We start from the raw sequence: 22,804 nt of genomic DNA, 5'->3' as shown, positions 1-22,804 counted from the left end.
CCCAGGTCCAGTTCTTATACAGGCTAAGGAGGCCCGCCTGCGCAGCCACCTGGATCCGGGGCCTCTCCCTCCAGCCACTGGCATTCATGAGCACCAGCCTGCGGCGCCCGGGGCCTGGGGCCCGGAAGCTTCGCCCAGGTCAACCTGAGGGCCACGGGACTCCGACCATGTCCCCACGGGTGGGAGGAGGGGATCCCCGCCCAGCTGCTGGGTGCTGGGACCAGCTTCCCTGTCTCAGGAGGCCCTGGGCTGAGTGGCCAGGGCCTGCTGCTGCTGGGACAGCCCTTGGTGGCCAGCTCCTTTCTAAGTGTGCTCAGCCGGAGCATGTGGCGGTCAGCCCAGAGGGTGGGGGCCGCTGTCACACTCAGTGCCCCTGCTGAGATGCTCTGCAGGCCACACACCAGCTCCCCTAGGATCCCTGTTGTCCTGGGACCCATCCCACGTCACCCACCCGCTGCCCCCTGTGACTGTGACTGAGCGCCCACGGCCCGCCTTGCAAAGACTGTGGAGCAGTGCCTGAGAGGCCGCGGCGCCCAGAAGGCGCTTGGTGGCGTGCTGAGGGCAGCGAGGGGCCGGGTGGGGAGTGTACCAGGCTCGCGGGAGGCCGCAACACGGTGCTCCAGGCCAGACGGGCTGGCCCCACACAGGGGTTCCAGCCTCCTCCCCTGGGCAGGGGCAGAGGCAGGGGCAGGGGCAGGGGCCAGCTCTCAGCAGCTGGGCCAGGAAGAGCCTCAGGTGGGGAAGGCCGTCTGTGCAGGGCTGCTCCTGCAGATCTGGGGGTGTCTCCCTGCTCGTGTACCCGCTGCACCAGCGCAGCCCAAGCCGCCCTGGCTGCCCCTCCGGGCCTCTCCTGAGCCCATGGAGACACAAGGCAGATGCGCAGGTGTCTGAGGGTTGCGGGCGAGGGCCAGGAAGCCAGGAGAGAGCGGCAATTCCGCCGGCCTGAGAAGCCCTCCCTGGAAAGCCAGCAGGCCCCAAAGGACCACGCCTAGACCACAAGGGTGGGGGCGGAGAGGGAGCACAGATGCATCCAGGTGGCTGGGAGATGCAGACCTGTGCCCAGCAGCGGCCACCTCGGGCGCCAGGGCTCGGGCCCCTGACCTGGGGCTGCCTGCCGCGTCCAGGTCCTACACGTGCCCAAGACTCTCGAGGAGGCCCCATGGGGCCCGGGCGCTGGGCAGGCTGCCATCTGGTCACACGAGGGCCCTGGGCCAGCATGGCAATCCTGTAGACCGCCCCAGACAGAATCCTGACCAGACACCAGGTAGCGTGCTCCTCAGCTCCTTACGGAAGAGAATGCAGCCAAGACCCAAGCAAAGGCCGAAGGGATCAGACCACACAGCTCAGGGATTGAAAATGACGAGCTGCGATTTTCAAAAAACAAAAACCCAAACCAAAACAGCAGACGTTTGGACAGGGCAGAAGCGGGTAATGAGGAGAATGATGACACAGATCACAAGGTGTGGGTGCCGAGGGAGGCCCCAGCTCCTAACTAACTTGCGGGCAGACCAGTGGCCTGTGCCTTTAGCATGAGCGCACCCGACAGCAGCCTGGCAAGCGCTGCGCCTCAGGCCCTGGACAAGCCCGCGAGCGCGCGTTGATACAACAGATGCTCAGGCTCCACCTGTGCTGTGGGCAACGTCTGATGAAGGCCGTGCATGTGGCAGGGCCTCAGAGGTGTTACAGGTGAGAAAACAGGCCACGGTCGACGTCCAAGCAGGCAGCACGCGGGCCCAGGGACCCTGGACTTCAGGCTCTGGGGGCAAACCAGCACACACATGCGTGCACACCCGCAGCACGCACTCACATCCACGGGCACACGTGCTCTGCACTTGTGCACTCATGGCCAGGCCAGCGTGTGGAGCGTGGCCCAGGCCTTGCCCGTGGGTGTGCTCATGTGCAAGTGAGCCAGTGAACAAGCAGCCCATGGCCCCCTCGTCAGACTCCCCACCCAAATGACGGGGCGGAGGGCCACGGGGGCGCACAACCTGGAAACGTTCAGGGGGAGAGAGCTGAGGACTCCATGCTCCTAGGATGTCGAGGAAAACGCCACTGGAAAACTTTCTGATTCTGCCCGCTAACCCACTGCCCTTACTAACCCAGACTCCAGCTCAACTACTGGGGACTTTTTCAAGAGCAACCATGAATTCTGTTCCTATATTCTCACATCTATTTCCTTTTTTTGGTTAAACTTTCCACGTTTATTTGTTTTGCTTTCCCCCAACACTGCACCCCTCAACTGATGCCTGTCAGTCACTGAAGGCTTCAACTTCAAAGAAAAGTTCCATTTTTAATCTCGGTCGACCTCAGGCTCTGCTTCTGCGTTCCAGGCCTCGGGTGTGCACGAGGCCCATGCTGCCGGCCTCTGCCCCTGCTCCCTTGAATCTCGGCGCCACCGTGGCTCCTTTGGTGGCTGCAGTGTCACAGGCGCGCTTCCAGGGATGCCCGAGGCCCTGAAGGCCCCTTGTAGGAGGAAGTGGCCTTCAGCTTCCCAGTCCTGGCCACCTGAGATGCCCACCTCGGGCCGCAGCCGTGCAGGTCAGGGGCACTGCCCTGCCCCACCTGCAAACTAAATGATGGCTGCTCTGCCTCTCAGCTGGGGTTGTTAGCAGCAGGGGTGACACTGAGTACCTTCACAGGGCTTCCAGGGGAGGAGACGCAGGGGGCATCTCCCTCCAGACCAAAGCAGAACGGTGGCCTGAGCTTCCAGGAAACCCTCTGCTTTGGTCTGGGCACAGACACATGGACGGGAGGCCAAGAATCATTTATTCTGTGCATGTATCTGTGTTCTGGGCTTTTCCCAAATTGGGTGCCATCAGTTTGTTCAAGAACAACAGGAAGCCACTGAGGTGCACAGTTGGGTGAACGAGGCTCTGAACACACCACCGAGTTCTCTCACTGAGACTCAGACATCTGAGGAGTCCCCTGGCAGCAGCCTTCACCTCGAGGTGGCCCCTGGGGCAGGTCCTGAGGGGGCAGCTATGCCCCCAGGGCCCACACTGCACTAGTGAGGCTGATGCCTGGCTGAGCCCTTCCATGGACTGGGACTGGAGCCAACGGTGGCCAGCGCATGCCTAACTGGTCTCCCCACTGCCTGGCAGAGCACCCCCGCAGGGGTGGGGGCGGCATGTAAATTAAACCTGTTCTTTAAAAAGTGGGCTAGGCCATCTGTCTGTGTCCGTCCAGAAAGGCCGACCTACGTTGGTGCCCGGCTCGGGCGACCCCAGGGCCGCCCTGGATGTGGGGCACCTCCCTGGAGGCTGCGTTTCGTTTCCTAATTATGAAACAGCACAGGCACCGGCTGAAACGAACACAAGAGCCAGTGCACAACCAGACCCCTGCTGCCCTGTGCACGGGCGTGGTGCTGGGCTGGCACCCCGACACCCCGACTGGCAAACAGGCCTTTAAAACCCGACAAACCACAAACCCGAACTCCAGGTGTTCAGGTCCAGCAAGGAATGAAAGCTGGCAGTGGAGCTGGAGTCTGTGCTTCAATGAGGCCATAAGGGAAAACCGAAGGCCAAATGCTTGCTTCATCGACGTTCCAGGAATGTGGGGGTGACTTTCAGACCCACCAGCCTCAGCCGAGCGCAGTGAGCAGAGAAGGTCATGAGCACCCCTGCTCCAGGCGCCTGGGCAAAGGGGTTCCCCGCCAGAAGGCACACAGAGCTCAGGGGAGGGCACTTTCTCTCTTCCACTGCAACTCGCAAATTAGCCCTGGGCCTGTCCACGGCTCAGCGGGCACCAGGCGCAGCACGGCCGCAGGGGACGGCTTTTTAACATGTGGCTTGGGTGAGGGGAGGACTGCTGAGGAGGCATGGAGGAGGGCGAGGCGTGGAGACGGGGGCAGGGTTGCTAAGGAAGGGTAGGATATGTGGGGTGGGGGCTGTGCAGGGCTGTGGGGGGACGCGTGTGGGGGGGGCGATTTGCCCAGATCAGGGTGGGGAGAGGGGTCATCCATTCCACAGAGTGGAACACAGAGACCAGCTTTGCAGGCTACTTCTGCTAACCCTCAGATAATATTCCAGCAATACATGTAACATACTTTTTAAAAAACTGATGTACATTAAACATTTTAAGATCTGGCATTAAAACTCCTTCTCATTTCCTAAAATGTCTTAGCAATTTGCAGCCTCTGGTGGCAATAACAGGAAACTGAACTCAAAACAGCTTCTAAGGTCGGGGTATAGATTCCAGGAAGTAAAAAGCCTCCAAGCAGGGCCTTGGAGCTGACCCTGGGCAGCGCCTGCCCCCACCCCGCAGCAGCTCGGACTCCCCTGGGGGCCTGGACAGAGCTCTCCTCACATCCCACCCCTGCGGGTGGAGCCCAGGCCTGGCCCTGCTCCTAAACCAGACCCGTGGAGGGTGGACGGAGGGAGTGGAGTGGGGAGCAGCAGGCGCTGCGGTGGACCCTGCGGTCCTGAGGGAGGAGAGGCGGGTGGGGCAGGAGGCTCTGGAGCCCACCACTAGGAGTTGGGGGCAGACTGGGCTGCTGGGCATCACATCGGCATTGGTGACCCGCCAAGCATGGCAAGACCCTCCCTCTGCCCCCCTCCCAGTTCCACGCACCCTGACCACAGAAGGTGGACAGGATGGGCAGCCTCACCAGGGATCGAGGGCAGTGAGCGCACGCTCACTACCACCACCTGTCCCTCACATGACACACGTGGCAAACCCTGGGCTCACGCTACACACTCCGCAGAAATGGATATAGGCAACATGGAGTCGTCCAGTCTCTAGGAAGGCCAAACGTGGCCTCCTAGCTCCAGGGTCTGCCCCTTCCCCAAGTGCCCCATGGCTGCCCAGTTCCCTCCCCATAAGCCCAGGGCCGGGGCACCTGCCCAGCTCCTGCCCAGTTCCCTCCCCATGAGCCCGGGGCCGGGTCACCTGCACGCTACCCGCCCAGCAGGTGGGAGGCCCGGCCAGCCCTGGCACCTGCGCAGCCAGTGGTAGGTCCAGCCATCATGCTGATAAATGCAGGGCATATTACCCTTCTGCTTTGAAAAGGAAACTTTCCTGACAACTAAGTCGAAAAATTTGTATAAAGTATATTTTTTATATGCCTGGAAAGTTGGGAAAATATCAAGAATAGCATAGTTTAATTATCACTGAGTATGGCTGGGTGTCCAGTTGATGAGCTGGAGATGTGTGGATGAGAGATAAAGGTAAATTCAAAATGTATTAGTATTTCTTCCATAAACTTATTTGTATTGCTGTTATCTTAGTAAAATCACTGATCATGTCCTTATGATGAAATATTTTAGCAAATTTGTATTCTATTGATAGTGAAAGTCTAAAGATTATTAAATATATAAAGTGGCCAAAATCTACATTACAGTCATACAAATTTTAAAGGAAAAGTAATAAAAGTTAAAATTATTTTTATGCTTTAAAAAGCTGTTTTTAAAAAATTTTCAAAAGTAAAAGGCAAAATACAAATTATAATTGATGAATACAATTTTAAATCAAATATATAAAACAGGAAAAATTTTTGAAAATGTCAGTGTCTTATAAAATAATTTTATACAAATAAAACATTCACAATTCTAGTGTTCAGTTCATTCAGATGCCAGTGTAAATATGTGGTATTGTGCTCTACACATTTTAAGTCTAAACTTAATAATATCTAACACTGCACAATGTTTCGCAGCTGCATGTGCGTTGAGTCCCTTTGGCACCACACACAGGAGGAGACCACGCAAAACCACGGGAGGAGACCACGTGCTGCTGGAGGCCGTAGGAGGCTGCGCCCCAACTCCCGTGCTCATCAGCCCCAGCCCAGGCTCTGCCCAGGCACTCTTGGGGACCCTGGGGGCAGCACAGCCCTCAGGCCACCCTAGTTTTGGATTCTGCATGTATCTTCCCCTTTCTCTCATGTTTGCATTGGCTTTATCCACGGAGTCTTCTTTGAATAGAAATCTTTAGTTTGGTGAAATCCTGTTTACCCAATTTTTGTCTTATGTTTTTTGCTTTAAGAAGTCCTTTTCTGCCCCCAGGTAATAAAGATTTTTTCCTATTACCTTTATGTTTTTTTTAATCTTTACCATCTAGATCTTTAAACCATCTGGAGTTCATCTTGGTATGTGGATGAGGAATGGGTCACGTTTATTTTTCTGCATGGTGAACCACCTTTCTCCACCAGCATCTTTTAAATAATTAGTCCGTTCTTCACTGGAGTGCGCAGCTGCCTTTATTGCACATCGAGGCCCCCGAGGTCTGTGTCTGAGCACTCTGTTCTCAGTCAGCCATCTCTTTGTCTTATTTTATGCAATAACAAACTTTTTTTATAACTATGACTTCGAGTTACGTTTTAACATCTGGAAAGGCAAATCTGTCAGCCTTACTCTTCTTTGATGATAACTTATCTTTTCTTGAATCTTTACTGATCTGTGGGCTTTAATGTGATTTTAAACTAGCTATTATTGAGCTCTTCAAAGTCTACTTGGAATTTTGATTTGAGATTACATGAATTAAGTGAGGAGAACTGACACGTTTACATTATAGTCATTCTAAACAAAACATGATGTGCTCTCCCTTTACTCATCTCATCTTACGAGTCCTTTATTAGAGAACTAAGTTTTGGCCACAGACTTCTTGTGTATTCTCAGTTAAGTTAATTTCTGGACACTTTGCAGTAACAGTGTGGTATTTTTAAAATTGTATTTTATCTGGTAGTTGCTGGTACACAAAAAGGCTATTTGTTTTGTATGTTGATCTTGTATGCTAAAAATACATTAAGTTACTAGTTCTGACAGGTTTTTCAGCTTTTTTTTTTAAAAGATCTATTTTATTTATTTCTCTCCCCTCCTCCCCATTGTCTGCTCTCTGTGTCCATTCACTGTGTGTTCTTCTGCGTCCACTTGCATTATCAGGTGGCACTGGGAAACTGAGTCTCTTCTTCGTTGCATCATCTTGCTGCGTCAGCTCTCCATGTGTGTGACACCACTCCTGGGCAGGCTGCGCTTTTTCACATGGGGCGGCTCTCCTTGTGGGGTGTATTCCTTGCATGTGGGGCACCCCTATGTGGAGGTGTGCCTGTGTGGCACGGCACTCCTTGTGCGTGGCAGCACTGCATGTGGGTCAGCTCACCACACAGGTCAGGAGGCCCTGGGGATCGAACCCTGAACCCTCCACATGGTAGGCGGACGCTCTATCAGTTGAGCCACATCCACTTCCCCTGATAGGTTTTTGATTCTCTTGGTTTTTCTAGAATATTTCCTCTGCAAAGAGCAGTTTCATTTCTTCCTTTCAAATGCTTATGCTCTTATTTCTTTGACCTTTGTAACAATCAGCCTTGCCTTGTTCCTAATCTTATAGTGAATGCATGTTTTGTTTCTCTATTAAGCATAATGATTGTGGTTGATTTTTTATATGACCTTTCCCACATTTAGGAAGTTCCCTCCTATTCTTGGTTTGGTTATTAAGAGCTCTTGCCATAAAGAAGGACTAAACTTCATCAAGTGTTCTTCTGCACTAACTGCTGTATTCGTGTTCTTTTTGTCCACCAGCCCATTAAAGCAGCGAATTACAATGACATATGTTCTGATGTTGAATCATCCTTGAAAGCTTGTGATCAATCCTTGTTGATCACAATGTTTTATTTAGTTTCGTTTTAAATGCACCCTTGAATTTGGTAAGTTAATATTTTATATTGAATTTTTAAGTACAGTTCATAATAAATTGGGATTTTTTTCAGCCTCATATGGTATTGGAGTCAGGATTACACTAGCATCATATAATTTGCTGGGAGCTTTTACTCTCCTGTGTCTGGAACAATTTATCTAAAGTAGGAATTAAATGTTCCTTAAAGTAAGGAATAATTCACCCATAAAGTTATGTGTGCAAGGGAATTTTTTAAATGGGAAGCCTTTGATTATCATTTCAATTTCTTTAACATTTATTGGCCTATTCAAGTTGAGCCTATTTTGGTACTTTATATGGTCTTGGAAGTTGTTAACTCTAAGTTTTCAAATGTTTCACATGTGGTCACTCACAATACTCTATTTTTGCCCCCATCTCTGCTGTATCTCTACTTATTTCTCCTATTTTTTTTTGTTACATTTACTGTAATTAGTATCATCCCCTGTTTTCTTTAATAAGTCTTAGCAGAAGTTTATTTAATCTTTTCAAAAGCCTTTAGTTTCTGTGTTTTTCTGTGTTCTCTATTTCAGTGATTTCTACTCTTACCTTTATCACTTCCTGACTTCACTGTTCCTTTGATTTTGGCTGTTAGTCTTTTTTCAGCCTTTGGGATTGAAGGTTTACTTTTTATGATTCTTAATACTTGTATTTATAGTCATAAATTTCCCATTAAGCACTGCTTTTGAGAGGTGCTGCTTCATAATTATTAAGTTATAAAATTTCTTAATTTTTTATGATTTCATCACACAAGAGGTATTTAATAATATATTATTTATATAAGTTGTTCTTTTATTATTTATTTCTAATATAGTGCTATATGATTGGAGAATTTATTTTGTATGTTACATATATTCAATCTGTACTGAGGCCTACTACAAGTTCTAATTTTGCAAATGTTCTCTGTATGGTTAAAAAGTAACATGTTAAGTTCAAATTATATCTAATACCTCAGAATAATTTATTGTATTAAGACATTAATGTTTCAGCTTATTTTTAAATTTTTTATTGTTGTAACCAATCTAGGGCACAAAATTTCCCTTAAGCACATTTAAGTGTGAAATTCAGTAGCATTAATTATATTCACAATATTGTGCTACCATCATTGAACACCCCCCCTTTTTCATCACCTGAAACAGAAAGTACTTACCCTTAAGCTACAACTCCCTCTTCCCACCCTGCCCTGCCTGCCCTTGGTAACCTATAATCTATTACTTGCCTCTATGAAGTTTACTTCTTCTAGGTACTTCATAAAAGTGACAGTATACAGTATTTGTAATTTTCTGTCTGGGTTCTTTCACTCAACATGATGTCTTCAAGGTTCATCCATGTTGTTTCAATGCATTAGAATCTCATTCTTTTTATTGCTGAATAATATTCCACTGTATGTCTATACCATATTTTGTTCATCCATTCATCATCTGTTGATGGGCACTTGGGTTGCTTCTATCTTTTGGCTATTGTGAATAATACCACTATGAAATACTGGTGTGCAAATATGTGAGTTCCTGCTTTCAATTCTTTTAGGATATAATTAGTGGAGGGATTGACGGGTCATATGATATTCTATTTTCAATTTCTTTGAGGAACTGCCAAACTGATTTCCACAGCAGCTACACCATTCTACAGTGCCACCAGAAATGGACGAGGGTTCCCATTTCTCCTCGTCCTCACCAACACTTATTATTTGTGTGTGTGTGTTTAATAATAGTCATCAGATAAATGGGCCACAATTATTTTCTCCCATTCTGTAGGCTTTTTACTTTCTTGATAGAGTCCTTTGATAAATAAACATTTTTAATTTTGATGCCCATGTTATCTACTTTTTCTTTTGTTGCTCATGCTTTTGGTGGCATATCTAAGAAATCACTACCAAATCCAAGGTTATGAAGGTTCTATCTGTTTTCTTCTAGGCTTTATGGTTTTAGCTGTTATGTTTAGGTCCTTGACCCATTTAGAGTTAATATTAACACAAAGACATACATGGATATCCAGCTTTTCCAACACCATTTGCTGAAGAAACTGTTCTTTCCCCAATTAATGTACTTGTACCGTTGTAAAAAATCAGTTGGCCACAGAGGAATGAGTTTATTTCTGAAATCTCAATTCAGTTCCACTGGTCTGTGTGTCTATGGTTATGCCAGTATCACACTGTTTTGATTATTGTGGTTCTGAAGTAACTATTGAATTTGGGGATGTGTGACACTTCCAACTTTGTTATTCTTTTGCATTACTGATATTCAGGGCTTCTCGCGATTCCATATGAATTTGGTAGATCAGCTTTTCCATTTCTGGAAAAAATCCTGCCAGGATTTTGATAAGTATTGCATTGAATCTGTAGATAGCTGGCATCTTAATAATATTAAGATGTAACACTGGCATCTTAATAATATTAAGTTTTTTAATCTATAAACATGGGATGCCTTGCCATTTATTTAGATCTTCTTTTATTTTTCTCAATTACATTTTGTAGTTTTCAGTTTACAAGTCCTTCACCTCCTTAAATTTATTGTAGGTATTTTATTCTTTTATGAGCTATTGTGAACAGGATTTTTAAAAAGTTTCCATTTCACAACTGTGTTTCCATAACACAACTGAATTTTATCTGTTGACCTCGTAGCCTGCAACTTTTCTGAATTTGCTGATCAGATCTAGTAGCGTTCTTGTGGATTCTTTGGGATCTTCCATATAAAGGATCAAGTTATCTGAGAATAGAGATAGTATTAGTTCTTCTTTTATGATTTGGATGTCCTTTATTTCTTTTTCTTTCCTAACTGCTCTGGCAAGAACTTCTAGTGCAATGTTGAAGAGCTGTGGTGAAAATGGGCATCCTTGTCTTATTCCTGATCTTGTGGGAAGGCTTTCAATCCTGTGCTGTTGAGTTTAAGATTAGTTGAGGGTTTTTAATATGTTCCCTTTATATTTGTTGAGGAAGTTACCTTCTGTTTTAGTTTGCTAACTGCTGCCAAAGCAATGGACCAGAAATAGGTCGGCTTTTACAATGGGAATTTATCAGGTTAATAGTTTACAGTTCTGAGGCTGTGAAAATGTCCAAACGAAGGCATCATCAGGAGACCTTTCAACCCAAGGTGCAGTTGTGTGCAGTCAGGCCCGCAGTGGCATCATCCAAAGCTGCTTTCACCCCAGGCTGCAGCTGCGGGGGAGCAGGCACAAGGCAGCATCTGCTCCCCTCTCCTCTGGGCCTCACTTCCTTCGCTTCTGATTGCTCCCTCTGTGGCTTTTTTCTCTCTCCTGGATACATTGATTTCAACTTCTGGAGGCTTCTCTCTATCTTTGCAACTTTTTGGTGTCTGCAGCTTTTTAGTCCTCTGTTTATAAAGGACTCCAAAAAGAGGATTAAGACCCATCCTGGGTCACTCAATTTAATCACAAGCCCTTAACTTAAATAATTAAATCAAAAGGTCCCACCTACAATAGGTTTACTCACACAGGAATGGATTAGCTCTAAGAACAGGATTTTCTGGGATCAATGGAGCTTCAAACTGTCATAACTTCTATTCCTATTTTTCTGAAATTTTTTTTTATCATGAAATGGTGTTGGATTTTGTCAAAAGCCTTTTTGTATCAACTGAGATGGTCATGTGGTAGTTTCCCTTCATTCTATTAATGTGGTATATTATATTGATTCATTTTCTGTTGTTGAAGCATGCTTGCATTCCTGGGATAAATGACTTGGTCATGATGTAGAATTATTTTAATATGCTGTTAAATTTTAACTGTTGGCGTATCATGGACTAAAGCAGAGAAATATACAGTATTGTATCAATTTAAACATATTCCATCTTTTAAAGGTGAATTTGACTTTGTTATCAAGAAACGAACAAAAGATACTTTAGAGTAACTCACCTTCCCCCATAAGCAGGCTCTAAGGTTCACTGCAGATCCATAGAGACCAAGTGTTCACACGTATTGTAACTTAGAGCGTCATGACTGTAACTGCTGATTTATAGGAGGAGTGATATTTGTTGTGGAGCCCACCTACCTAAAACACAGAAACACAAGGTAGATGAGCTTACATATTTGTGACCATGGCTATTAAGGACTGGGCTTCAACAGAATTGATATCTTGCATTCAACAAAGCAACAAACATTACTAAAGCATTCTAATATACGGCCCTGTGTGGTCTTTGGAAGTGAATCAGCATGCCACTCTGAACTTATCCCGAGAAAACTGCTGTATACTCCCCCAAATGAGATCACTCCAAATATAAGCAGCCTTCTGTTAACAAATGAGAATACCAAAGGACACTTTTTGGAAAATTGCATAAAATTCTAAGAATCTAAATGAAGTAGTCAATTGTCCACTTAAAATATTTAGTACACTTGTTTTGCTAAATATAAGTGTACTAAATATACAATGACATTTGCTTTAAAATATTTATAAACTTATAAATCTAAATACACCGCTGGCTTTCTCCTTTCAAAGTTAGTAAAATAATTTCATTCAAACTTTTTAACTTCAGCATGTGATTCTGTTCCACTACAGCTACCTTTTGTGTCACCAATGTTTTTCCAGAGTGTACTACTTTCACCTTGGTCTAAGTTTTTTTGAATTTAAAAAGGTTTTGAACTAATTTTCAGTGCTGACACTGGAAATTTGTTCTCTGGTCACAGGTCCCCATTTTCATAAACATTATCCTTTTTTCTGTGCTTTTTAATTTATTTTGTAGGTACATTTTATGATCTCTACGAATTATTGTTATGGACATCTTAAAAGGCTTGTTTACAACAGTATACAACATTTGGACTTGTGAGTTCACAGCACCAACAATAAGTGGAAATAGGTTTTAAATGTCTTTGCCTTTTTCCCCAAGTCCAGGACCTCTTCAGGCAACAAACAACAGCACTGACTAAGGTTGTTTCAAGTGAATATATGTTCTCCAAATAATATTTTGAGGTACAAAATGCAATAAATTATAAAATAGCATAATACAAGAACAACTTTGTAAAAACTAAAATGTAAAGAAATTCCATAAAAGAGAATTTTTAGTAAAATCATATAAAAACCTCCCTCTTTTATATGGGCATGTATTACCTTAGGTTGGAGAATAGCCACACACAAGTACAATAAAAAGTTCACAATTTTATCATTTGTAGGTATACAGGGATGTTGGTCATTGAGTTAGGCCTTGACATTGATGAGTGGAAATTCATCTGAAAGCAGTGGAAGAATTTTTAAAAGCGTACCAATATGATTCAGTGGGAGAACGAATAGTCTCCACATATGGTGCTGGGACAAGTGGACAGCCACACGCAAAAGAATGAATATGACCCCTGTCACACACCATAGACAAAAATTAAAATGGATCAAAGACCTCAATGTAAGAGTTAAAACTATAAAACTGAAGAAAACACAAGCACGGGCATAAATCTTTGTGACTTTGAATTAAGGAATGGTTTCTTAGTATAACACCAAAACCACAAGCAACAAAATTTTAAAAATGGAACTTCTTCAAAAATTAAAAACTCTGTGCTTCAAAGCACTCCAATAAGAAAATGAAAAGACAAGCCAGAGAATGGGAGAAGATTTTTTTCAAATCATATACATGGTAAGGGACTCTTACCTACAATAAATAACTCTTACAACAACGTCATAAAGGCCAAACCAATTCAAAAATGGGGAAAGGATTTGCATACTTGCTTCTTTAAGGAAGATATATAAATGGCCAAGAATCAAATGAAAAGATGCTTATCATCATTAGACAGTAGATAAATGCAACTCAAAACCACAATGAGATATTACTTCATATCCATAAGATGGCAATAATGAAAGTGGGGAGAGAGTAAGAGACTGGCGGGGAGGGGGGCAGTGGGGAGAGGGGAGGGAAGACAGAGGGAAGGAAGGGAGGGGAGAGAGAGAAAGAGAAAAGAAAGAAGGCGGAAGGAAGGAGAAAGAAAGAAGAAAAAGGAAAGAAAGGAAGGAAGGGAAAAGAAAGAAAAAAGAAAAGAAAAAAAAAAAGAAAAAGGTTTTAGTGAGGATGTGGAGAAATTGGAACCCTCACACACTCCTGGTAAAAGTGTAAAAAGGTATATCCACTTTGGAAGAAAGTTGGGCAATTCCTCAAAGAGTTAAACATAGATTTACCATATGACTCAGCAATTTTACTTCTGGGTGTATATAGTCAAGAGAGTTGAAAACATTTTCACGTAAAAACTTTCACACAACAAAATGTAGCTTAGCTAACCAATGGAATATTATTCAGCCATGAAAAGGAATGAAGAACTTGGTAGTAAGGACGAGTCTTGAAAGCGTTACGACCAGTGAAAGAAGCCAGACCTCACGGGCCGCCTGCCGCGTGATGCTGCTCATATGGAACGTGCAGGGGCGATCGGCCCACTGGGACAGAGCCCGGAGCAGCGGCTGCAGGGGTGGGGGCGGCGAGGCAGGGGTTTCTTCTCGGGGTGATGACTATGCTCTGCAGATACGCTGGCAATGACTGCACACCTCTGTGAATATTATAAAGTCCTTGGAATTGTACACCTTGAGTTTCATGGTGTGCGAATTACATCTCAAAATTTTTTTTACAAAAATTAACAAAAGTAAAAAAAGAAAAAGAAAAAAGAAAGCAATGGAAAAGACCTCCAATTAAACACTGTAGAACTAGCATGTATTTATCTCTACTCTTGGCACTACAGCAAAAAAAAAAAAAAGGCACAAACCCACAAGCACTAATAAGTTAGGAGAAAACAAACCTGAGTTCTCGACACCCTCCTGGAAACGGAAGGTGCTGCAAGTGTAAAGAGGGCGCAAACACGCGGGGCCTGCTCTCCCGCGGTGGGCACGCTCCCTGCCCAGGGTTACAGGGCCCCTCCACTGCAGCGGTGCCGGGCTCTGGTGGTTAGGAAGTGTCAGGGCAGGTGTCCTCTAGGGCTTTCCGATGCCCCTCCGTGCCAGGGCGCCAGGCTCCGCTCCGCACTGTGGCTCACCAGCTCGCCAAAGGGCTCGCCTGCGGCCTCAGGACATGGCCCCCCTCCAGGGCCACAAAGCCGCCTTCCTGGATGCGGACCCCAACTCCCAGCGGCTGGCTGGCATTCCTGGGAGGAGGAGGAGATCACTACCAACAGGGCAGCCACCAGCTCCTTCCCCCAAACCACCCAGGAGGTCCTCACCAGGCCAGGTCAGACAGAAACAAAACACCATGACTCTACAGGGTTAAACATCTAGACTGTTCTGAGGGAATTTGTATAGGGAGAAGAGAAATGAAGAAACAGGGTGAGCCCACAGTGGGGGTGGTGGCCTCTGGGGTGGGGGTGGCCCTCTGTGCCATCCACTGCCTGAGCAGTGTAAGGGAGACCCTGGCCCTCAGGCTGGTGGGGGCGGCCCCCACGCCTCGCGGCGCCTAGCACAGGTGTTAATTCAAACCCAACCTAGGCCCTCCATCTTTCAGCCACACACTCTTTGGCACGGGGGAGACTTCTACCCCTGAAGGTACTGTTTGAGGCTGTCTGAGGAAGAAATTGACAAGCAGGATAGAGCAGATGCTCCCCTGAAGTAAATCCAGTGACAAACAAACCAAAAAATTAAATTGAAACAAAAGTACACAATTCGACCCAACTGGAAAACAAAAACTTACTAAAATAATATATACAGCAAAAGGATAAAAGGATGCTGATGGATTTTGTGCCTCTATAATACAGGTTCTGAATTAACTTTAACATCTTCTGAAATGCACCAACTGGCAACTCTTCATGAGGCTCAAATTACAGTTATACCTCAGCTCTCACTAAATTTAAACCTGGTCTCCCCTTTAATCTTAGGGGAATTACTTACTGAATATGAAATAGAGGACAAACAGGTATGCCTCACCTCAACCACTGCCTAACCTGAATTCCCCAGTTAGCACCATTGCCCTAAAATATCCCTCAGTGGGCAGTGATGCACTACCCTAATAAGTAATAATTTAACAACTAATATGGCACAGTGTTGGAATTAAAGTCTCAGCCCTTACTAGTCAGTGTCCTCTGAGAAGTCATGACCCCTTTCTGCCCCTCAGTGTTTCCATCCAAAGAGACAGGTAATGTCATCTGTCCCTGGGGCTGATGTGAAAATTAGATGACTTTATGTTTATAAAATATAATTAAAAAGGGCATAAATTTAGGATGAAAATTTATTATGTAAGACCTATTAGTAAAGGGGAGAGTCTTCCCACCCACCGTTTAGCAGCCCAGTGTGACCTTTTCTTAAAGGTGAAAGAAGGAATGCCACGGCATGGGGGCTACCAAACCTTATGTCATGGCCCACCCATGAAGGCCCCATGCCCAGTGCTGTACTGGAATTACGACTCCATCCAACCGGCAGCTGGTAAACGTTTGCTCTTACAGGCGCGGCCACACGCAGTCAGGGCCTCCTGCAGCAGCCCCTCGGCCTGTCTGCCTCCGCTCTGAAGGGATGGGAACCCGCCTCCACCTGGACCCGAGGGACACTCGGCAGCCTCACCGTCGCACACAAGCTTTGCAGGTGCAGCCACCTTTCTCTGGGAGCACAGGCGTGACATCACATTGAAGACATCCCTCTCCAAGGACGTTCGTTTGACACTTTCATTGAAGACAGACGATGAACACATCTTTTAGTCCTCTGGGGTTCTGGAGGCAACACTGCCCTCATCTAACAATTTGCATTAATCTCACGGATGCTATTACTTCAAGGTGGCCCACCTTGCACGGAGTCTCCTCCAACAAAAGGCTCTGGCGTGTGCTGGAGTCAGCAGGCTTTCCCAGAGGTACGCTCGGAGACTGCTGCCCTGTGGGGCTCCAGCACCACCGCTCATGCCCCCTGGAGTTCTGTGCCGGGCTTCTGTGGCCAGTCCCCTTCTCCACCCTGCACCCTACACCACCAGAGCTGGCAGCACACTGGGCTCTCCTGGGAACAGAGGCTCCCACATAACCAGAGCCTGTGCCCCCTCTACCCAGCTGCCACTGTGCTCCGGGGCATGGTTGCTGTAGATGCCAAACCTGGGTGCTCTGGAAAATCCCACATGCAGGAGGCACTGGCCGGGTGCCACGGTGTGGGAGGAGGTCACCTCCCAGAACTTTGGGACCAACTGAGTGAACAGCAATGGGAGTTCACACATTTTACAGACAGAATCATCATTACAACACGTGACGGATCTCAGTGGCATGCTAGTGCTTTATAGCCTTTAACCAGGATGTTCCTGATAAAGGACAGGAGCCAAGGCTCTGGCAGTCATCTTAGCTCTGGACGTTCTGGCCAACAAATGGTCCCATCTGCATATTTTTATACTCTCTTGCACCACTGTCTGAGTTACCCCTTTGGGGTAAAGAAGTGGAATTCCCTATCTCACAGATAACAAAAATGTAGACCAGGCGTCCTATGTCTTTACATACTCAGGCCACACAGCAAGGCCTCCTGGGAACACGCTTCACCCCCTGCAGAGTTCCAGGTGTCACTATACTTCTCAGCATGGACAACGGGGCTCCTGGAAAGGGACTCAATGGAATTTCCACTTCCCCCTGTGCCCCAGGCAGCCAGTTTAATGGAGAGACCTAAGGGGTTCCTCAAAAACCTCCTATTTAAGGAACCAAGTGACAAGAGGACACCCTTCAACTGGTTAGTCTAAATCTGAGCCTCCTAGAGATCCCCTATTCCCATACCACACAAGAGCCTCAAAAACTTTGACTGGCCCCAAAGGGGAAAGCCTCTAGTCCTCCTGTTTTGACAGCCGCCTCCCCAGGTGGTCCTCTCCCGCCTGGGAGGTGCCTACCTGGCTTCCTGGGGAGGCACTCCTATGCCCTTGAGCGTCTCTGTCATCACCAAGGTCTAAACTGATGTCCAGACATCAAAGTGTGAATTGTGGTGTGAGGCCTGAAATTAACACCCAATTATATCAAGTGCTGCCTTGACTGGTGGTGACTTTGGGAGGGCCTCAAATGGCCTAACCACAAGACCCCTGCCCCTCTGCCCTCACCAAACATGACTCCTTATCACTGGAACAACTGAAATTCATTAACCAACAGAAAAGAATGCTTTTGGGCAAAGAAACCTGGTAAGCAACCCTATGACCCTCAAGACCCTTCTCCATAATTAGAAACATCTTTTAAAATAAACAGAAAAAGGCATGCAAAATTCCTTCATGGAAATGGTATTCTCAAAGTAGGGAAGCCAGCTCTGAAGCTGGAGTTTTAAGAAGAAATCAGAAGGTAAAAACCCAGAGCTTCTCAGCTGATAAATTATTCCCCAACCACAGGCAAAGAGAACTCTAGTGTAAGATCCAATACAAATTAAAAATATTAAAAGCATGTTATGTGCAAATATGAGAAACACAAGAAGTGAAAAACTAAATATCTCAGAACAAAGACGACAAGTAAGGTAAGCTAAAACAAGAAGCTGTGAAGTGGAAATTAACTAAACTTATGAAAGAAATTAAAATAAAGACAAAATTAGTCTATAAATGAGAACTGTAAGATGTCAAAGAGAACAGATTCAAACGAATGTGTATTCAGGGACACTGGAGAGAAAACTGAAAGTACCAAGAGGAAATGAAATAAAACAAGAGGTTAAAAATGATCAAAGAATTTCCAACAAGTCCCCAAGGAATGCTACAGCTGCTACTCACACTTAGAGAACACTGAGAGGTTCCGGACGGATGGTGTTGGAGTAGGCAGACAGGGCTCAACTCTCACTAAAACAATGGAGAAAGGACCAAAAGTTGGCTGAAGGACCTGCTTTGGGGGTCAGCAGACGAGGACAGTGCTGTGCACTTTCCAGGAGGACAAGGGACAGAGAAAGGAAGAACCTGAAACAACAAATGTGCATTACCAAGCCCCATGGTGGCCAGGAAGGGCCCCCATTCACCACCCCCAAGACATTAAGCTAGGATAAAACTCCTGGTTCACTGCAGCTGACTGAGAGGCAACAGAATCTTCCTCCCTGTCAGCTGTTACAAGGGAAAAAGGAGGGGGAGCTGAGAGGGGGGTGTTATGTCAGTGAATTTGGCCAGCAGAGCCCATTTTGAATCTTGACTCTGGAGAGACAGAAACATGGGAAAGAGGAGATTGATAGAAACAACTAAATGGAAAGGTTCACCAATGTGCACCATCTGCTGCCTGGTCTGGAAAATGTACAGTGAAAAACTGCTTTGAGGGCTCTCTTAAGCCTCCTGGGAGAAAACCTGGGGCCCATTAGTGAGTCCCTTTCCTGATATGGATAACTGGTCAAGTGATTTTTGACAAGACTGTCAGGCCCTCCCAGCTGAGCCATAACAGTCTATTCAACAACTGGTGCTAGGAGAACTGGATAGCCATATCCAAAAGAAAGAAAGAGGATCCCTATCTCACACCATATACAAAAATTAATTCAAAATGGGTCAAGGACCTAAATATAAAAGCAACTACCATAAAACTCCTAGAAGAAAATGTAGGAAAACATCTTCAAGATCTTGTGGTAGGCGATAGTTTCTTAAACCTTATACCCAAAGCATGAGCAACAAAAGAAAAAAATAGTTAAATGGGACCTCCTCAGAATTAAATACTTTTGTTCCTCAAAGGACTTGTCAAAAGGGTGAAAAGGCATCTGACTCAATGGGGGAAAATATGTGAAAATCATTTATCTGATAAGGGATTAATATCCATGATATATAAAAAGATACTACAACTCAACAATAAAAAGACAAACTACCAATTAAAAACTGGGTAAAAGAAGAAATACAAAAGACAAAAACACATAAAAAAATGTTCAACATCACTAGCAATTAGGGAAATGCAAATCAAAACTACAATGAAATATCATTTCACACCTATTAGAATGGCCACTTAAAAAGGCTGAAAATTATAGGTGTTGGAGAGGATGTGGAGAGAGAGGAATGCTTATTCACTGTTGGTGGGAAAGTAGAATGGTCCAGCCACTGTAGAGGACTGTTTGGCAGTTCCTAAGTGTGGGAGGAAGGGCGCCCGGCTTGCCACAGTAGCAAATGGTGCGGCAAGAAGTGATACCGCCTCTGCCCACTGAGCCTAGATAAGGTGACCACGCCTGACTAGGCCTTTGCTGCTAGCGGCTGGCCGGCGCTGCCCTCCCCCTTTTTATCTCCCGCCTAGCCCAACATCCGGCCAGCTCTCACTCCCCCTTTCCCCTCCCCTATTCCAAACCTCTCCGCCAGCCCTCTGCCTAGCAACCACTTACAATCACCTATCAGGAAGCAGTACCCGCCCGCACCTATCAAATCCCTCCACGCAGTCCCTAACCCTATAAAGCTGTGTCCCCTTCCGCAATAAACCGGACTTGCGTACCAGACCTGGTCTCCGCGGCATTCTTTCTCCCCTCGCCGCGCGTCCTCCACGCCTGAGAGCCCCTCTGAGGCTGTCTGCCGCAGCCTCAGATGCCTTTGCAGCCAGCTGACCCCTCCAAACCCCCCCGTCAGCGTCGGGGTGCAAGCCGCCCCAGCCGCAACTGGCGCCCAACGTGGTGGCAGTTCAAGTCCGGTCCGACGTGACCACTGCCTCACCCCCGTGGGACCTCGCTCCCACCCCTTCGCCACGCTCTCAAGGTAAGGACCCCCGTTATCGGCCCCCGGCAGAAAAATGGGCGGGCGTCTATCTTCCTGCCAAGCGCCGCAAGTCAGAGCACTTGCTGGCCTACTAGCCTGCCACCAATGTAAAGTTTCGGGCAGGCAACTCCAGGCTTACTGGGATCTACTGGTCCCCTTCAACCCCTAGCTTTCCACTGCCAATCTCTCGGGCCCTGATACCTATCTGAAATTGGCCCCGCCTATCAACAAGGCCAGCCACAAGCCGGAAAATCCACACAAGATTATAAGGCAATCAACTCTGTTCCAGCAAACACCCACCCCTTTTCACAACTCTTTGGGCTCCCTACTATCTACATGACAATGTATCTCTGGGCTAGTGAAGGCTGATATAATTAATCCACTGGTATGAGAGAAAAACATGGCAACATTGGTGTTCTGTTTTATTTCCATGCTAATTCTAATTGGACTTCTTTAACCAAGATATTAAAATTAGTACAAAAATTTTATCAAGGTTTAAAAAGAAATTTTCAGTTGTAAATCAATAGTTTACTCCTGAACTTCAAGTCTCACTATAGTCTTACAGTAATTATCCAAAAATGTGTGCTAATGGTCTGCCTAACTGCTGCTCGAGTTATTTTAGCTGATTGCTGATAACTGATAGGAATGTTTCCGAGCACAGGCTTTCATGTTGCAGGCAGCATGGATTCCAGAGAAAATCTTGAAAGGTACAATCTAAAATGTGCTATATAACAGAGGATTTAAAAGCAGCTATACTAAGAAACTAAGAATTATGAGTTAATTGTAAACTGTATGTTTCTGTTACTGTGTTGTGATTGTTCTGTGTTTGTCTGTTCGTTCAATGTCAGTGTATATTTTGATACCTCCGGATGGTAAATATAAATTAATAAAAATTTATAAAAGAGCTCTATACAAATGGCCAATATTGCATGCTACTAAGTATTTAAAGAAAAGTTCATTATTTTAACAAGCTTGTTCAATGTTCACAGTATTGTTATAAGAAGTTTGCTTGATGACTTTGATGTAGGCTATATGGAATGTGTTTTTATTATTAAGGAAACAGAAAATAATTTTGTCCTGAAATAAAATAATTGACTATTGGAAAAAGTAGAGTATAGGACGAAACCTGAGTGAATGCTAAAACTGCAGAAGATTAATGGACAAAGAATTTTTACAGTTAAAGTTAAATAAAATTTAATGGGTCTATCTATAAAATTTTACAGGCTTTGGTGTCGGGTAGTATGCTGAGGCAAAGTTGAAAATTTTTGTTCTTTCTCAAGGCCTCTCACCATTAATCTGTTTTAGTAAAAGTTCTTATCCTCAGTCAGTATACAAAGAAAGTCTATCTTATGTTTCTTGTGCTTATCGTTTCCTTTCCTCGGTGTTCCAAGAAAGAAAGTTTTATCTCTTAAAGGAACATAACGTTCAAAACTGCTTTCTCAAGACCTAATCCTGAACAGTGGCCTTTTGTTCCAAACTAATTATAAGAGATTTGTTCTTTTACCTTGAAAGAAAAATTAAAGTAATAATTAAGTTCATTTAATATGTTATAAGCTAAATAAAGGTGTTTTACAGTGTTATAAAATTAACAACTTTTTCTTCCCTTAAACCCTCTATTAATTAAAGTCGTATGGATAAAAGGTTTCTATGAATGTTTAAAAGTGTATAAAGTTACCAATATTTCAGCATAATATTAAAGAAAAGTACAATATGGTTAATTATAGTTTTAATTATTATAAAAGAGTATATGTCACAAAAACAACCCCTTACCATAGATTAAAGTAACAACACTAGTATGCAGCAATCCCAAATACTGCTAGTTTGTTGCAAAAAGTTAAAGTCCAGTTACATGGCTATCACTTTGTTTTAAAACTTCCTAAGACTTTCTTTAATGTCTTCTTGGACAAATCAAGCCAACTGCATTCCTTTATCTGTAAAGAACCCAACAATAAACTTTTGCAGTGCTTTTCAAGGCATGTGCATAGCCCAACCATCCTGTACAGTATTTACTGATAGTAATAGTAATAAAAAAGCAGCATACATTACTTTTCAAAAAGAACAGGTTTAGCCAACTCCCTTATTCATCTGCTCAGTGCACAGAGCTTTGAGCCATCATTAAAGTTTTACAAATGTTTTAAGAGTTCTTGAATATTGTCTCTGATTCTGAATATGTATGCCTTACTGATAAGCACACCACTGCCCTTTTCTCCGAAAACCCCCGTGCTCAAATTCTTCTAGAAATCTTCCATGGGACCTTTAACTGCCATTACCCCCCCACACACAAGTTGCTCCAGGGCCTCACAAGGCTCCCCCTCTCCCCACTATACCACCCTTTCCCTGGCTCCAAGCCTCTCTCCAACTCCACTACTGTCTTCACGGACGCCTCTAAGACCAAGTTTACTTATATTGCCTACTCTCCCAGCCGTGACTTGCCAACCGTTTACTGCCAAACCCATCCCGGATCGGTTCAGGTGCGCGAGCTACTAGCCATCCTCACTGCCTTCCAACACCACGGCAATGAGCCCGTCAACATCTTCACTGATAGTACGCCCTGCAAGTTTGTTCAGTTATTGCCCACGCTGTTTTCTTTCCGCGTGACATGCCCATTGATCAAGCACTCCGTGCCTTGCAGTGAGAGTTCAAGC

The 22,804-nt window shown here is 45.3% G+C and overlaps 1 protein-coding gene and 1 long non-coding RNA gene across 11 annotated transcripts in view; one reads left to right on the top strand and one right to left on the bottom strand.

The window, feature by feature from the left end:
• Positions 1–22,804, bottom strand: part of PCBP3 (poly(rC) binding protein 3) — a 398,007-nt gene that overhangs the window by 80,257 nt on the left and 294,946 nt on the right. For all 10 annotated transcript variants that reach the window (XM_058296363.2, XM_058296370.2, XM_058296366.2 and 7 more), the window contains one exon: positions 11,506–11,641. In XM_058296363.2, the coding sequence (XP_058152346.1) occupies positions 11,506–11,515 (10 nt within the window). In that variant the 5' untranslated portion in view covers positions 11,516–11,641. The remainder of the gene's footprint in view (positions 1–11,505; positions 11,642–22,804) is intronic.
• On the top strand, positions 19,605–22,292 carry LOC139438912 (uncharacterized). Its single transcript, XR_011648739.1, has 2 exons — positions 19,605–20,159; positions 20,773–22,292. It is a non-coding gene; the product is annotated as an uncharacterized lncRNA (long non-coding RNA).

The sequence above is a fragment of the Dasypus novemcinctus genome, chromosome 4 (genome assembly GCF_030445035.2).
Source record: "Dasypus novemcinctus isolate mDasNov1 chromosome 4, mDasNov1.1.hap2, whole genome shotgun sequence".
Classification (NCBI taxonomy): Eukaryota; Metazoa; Chordata; class Mammalia; order Cingulata; family Dasypodidae; genus Dasypus; species Dasypus novemcinctus.
The sequence above is the reverse complement of the archived record's forward strand: the minus strand, read 5'-3'. Positions and strand labels throughout refer to the sequence as shown.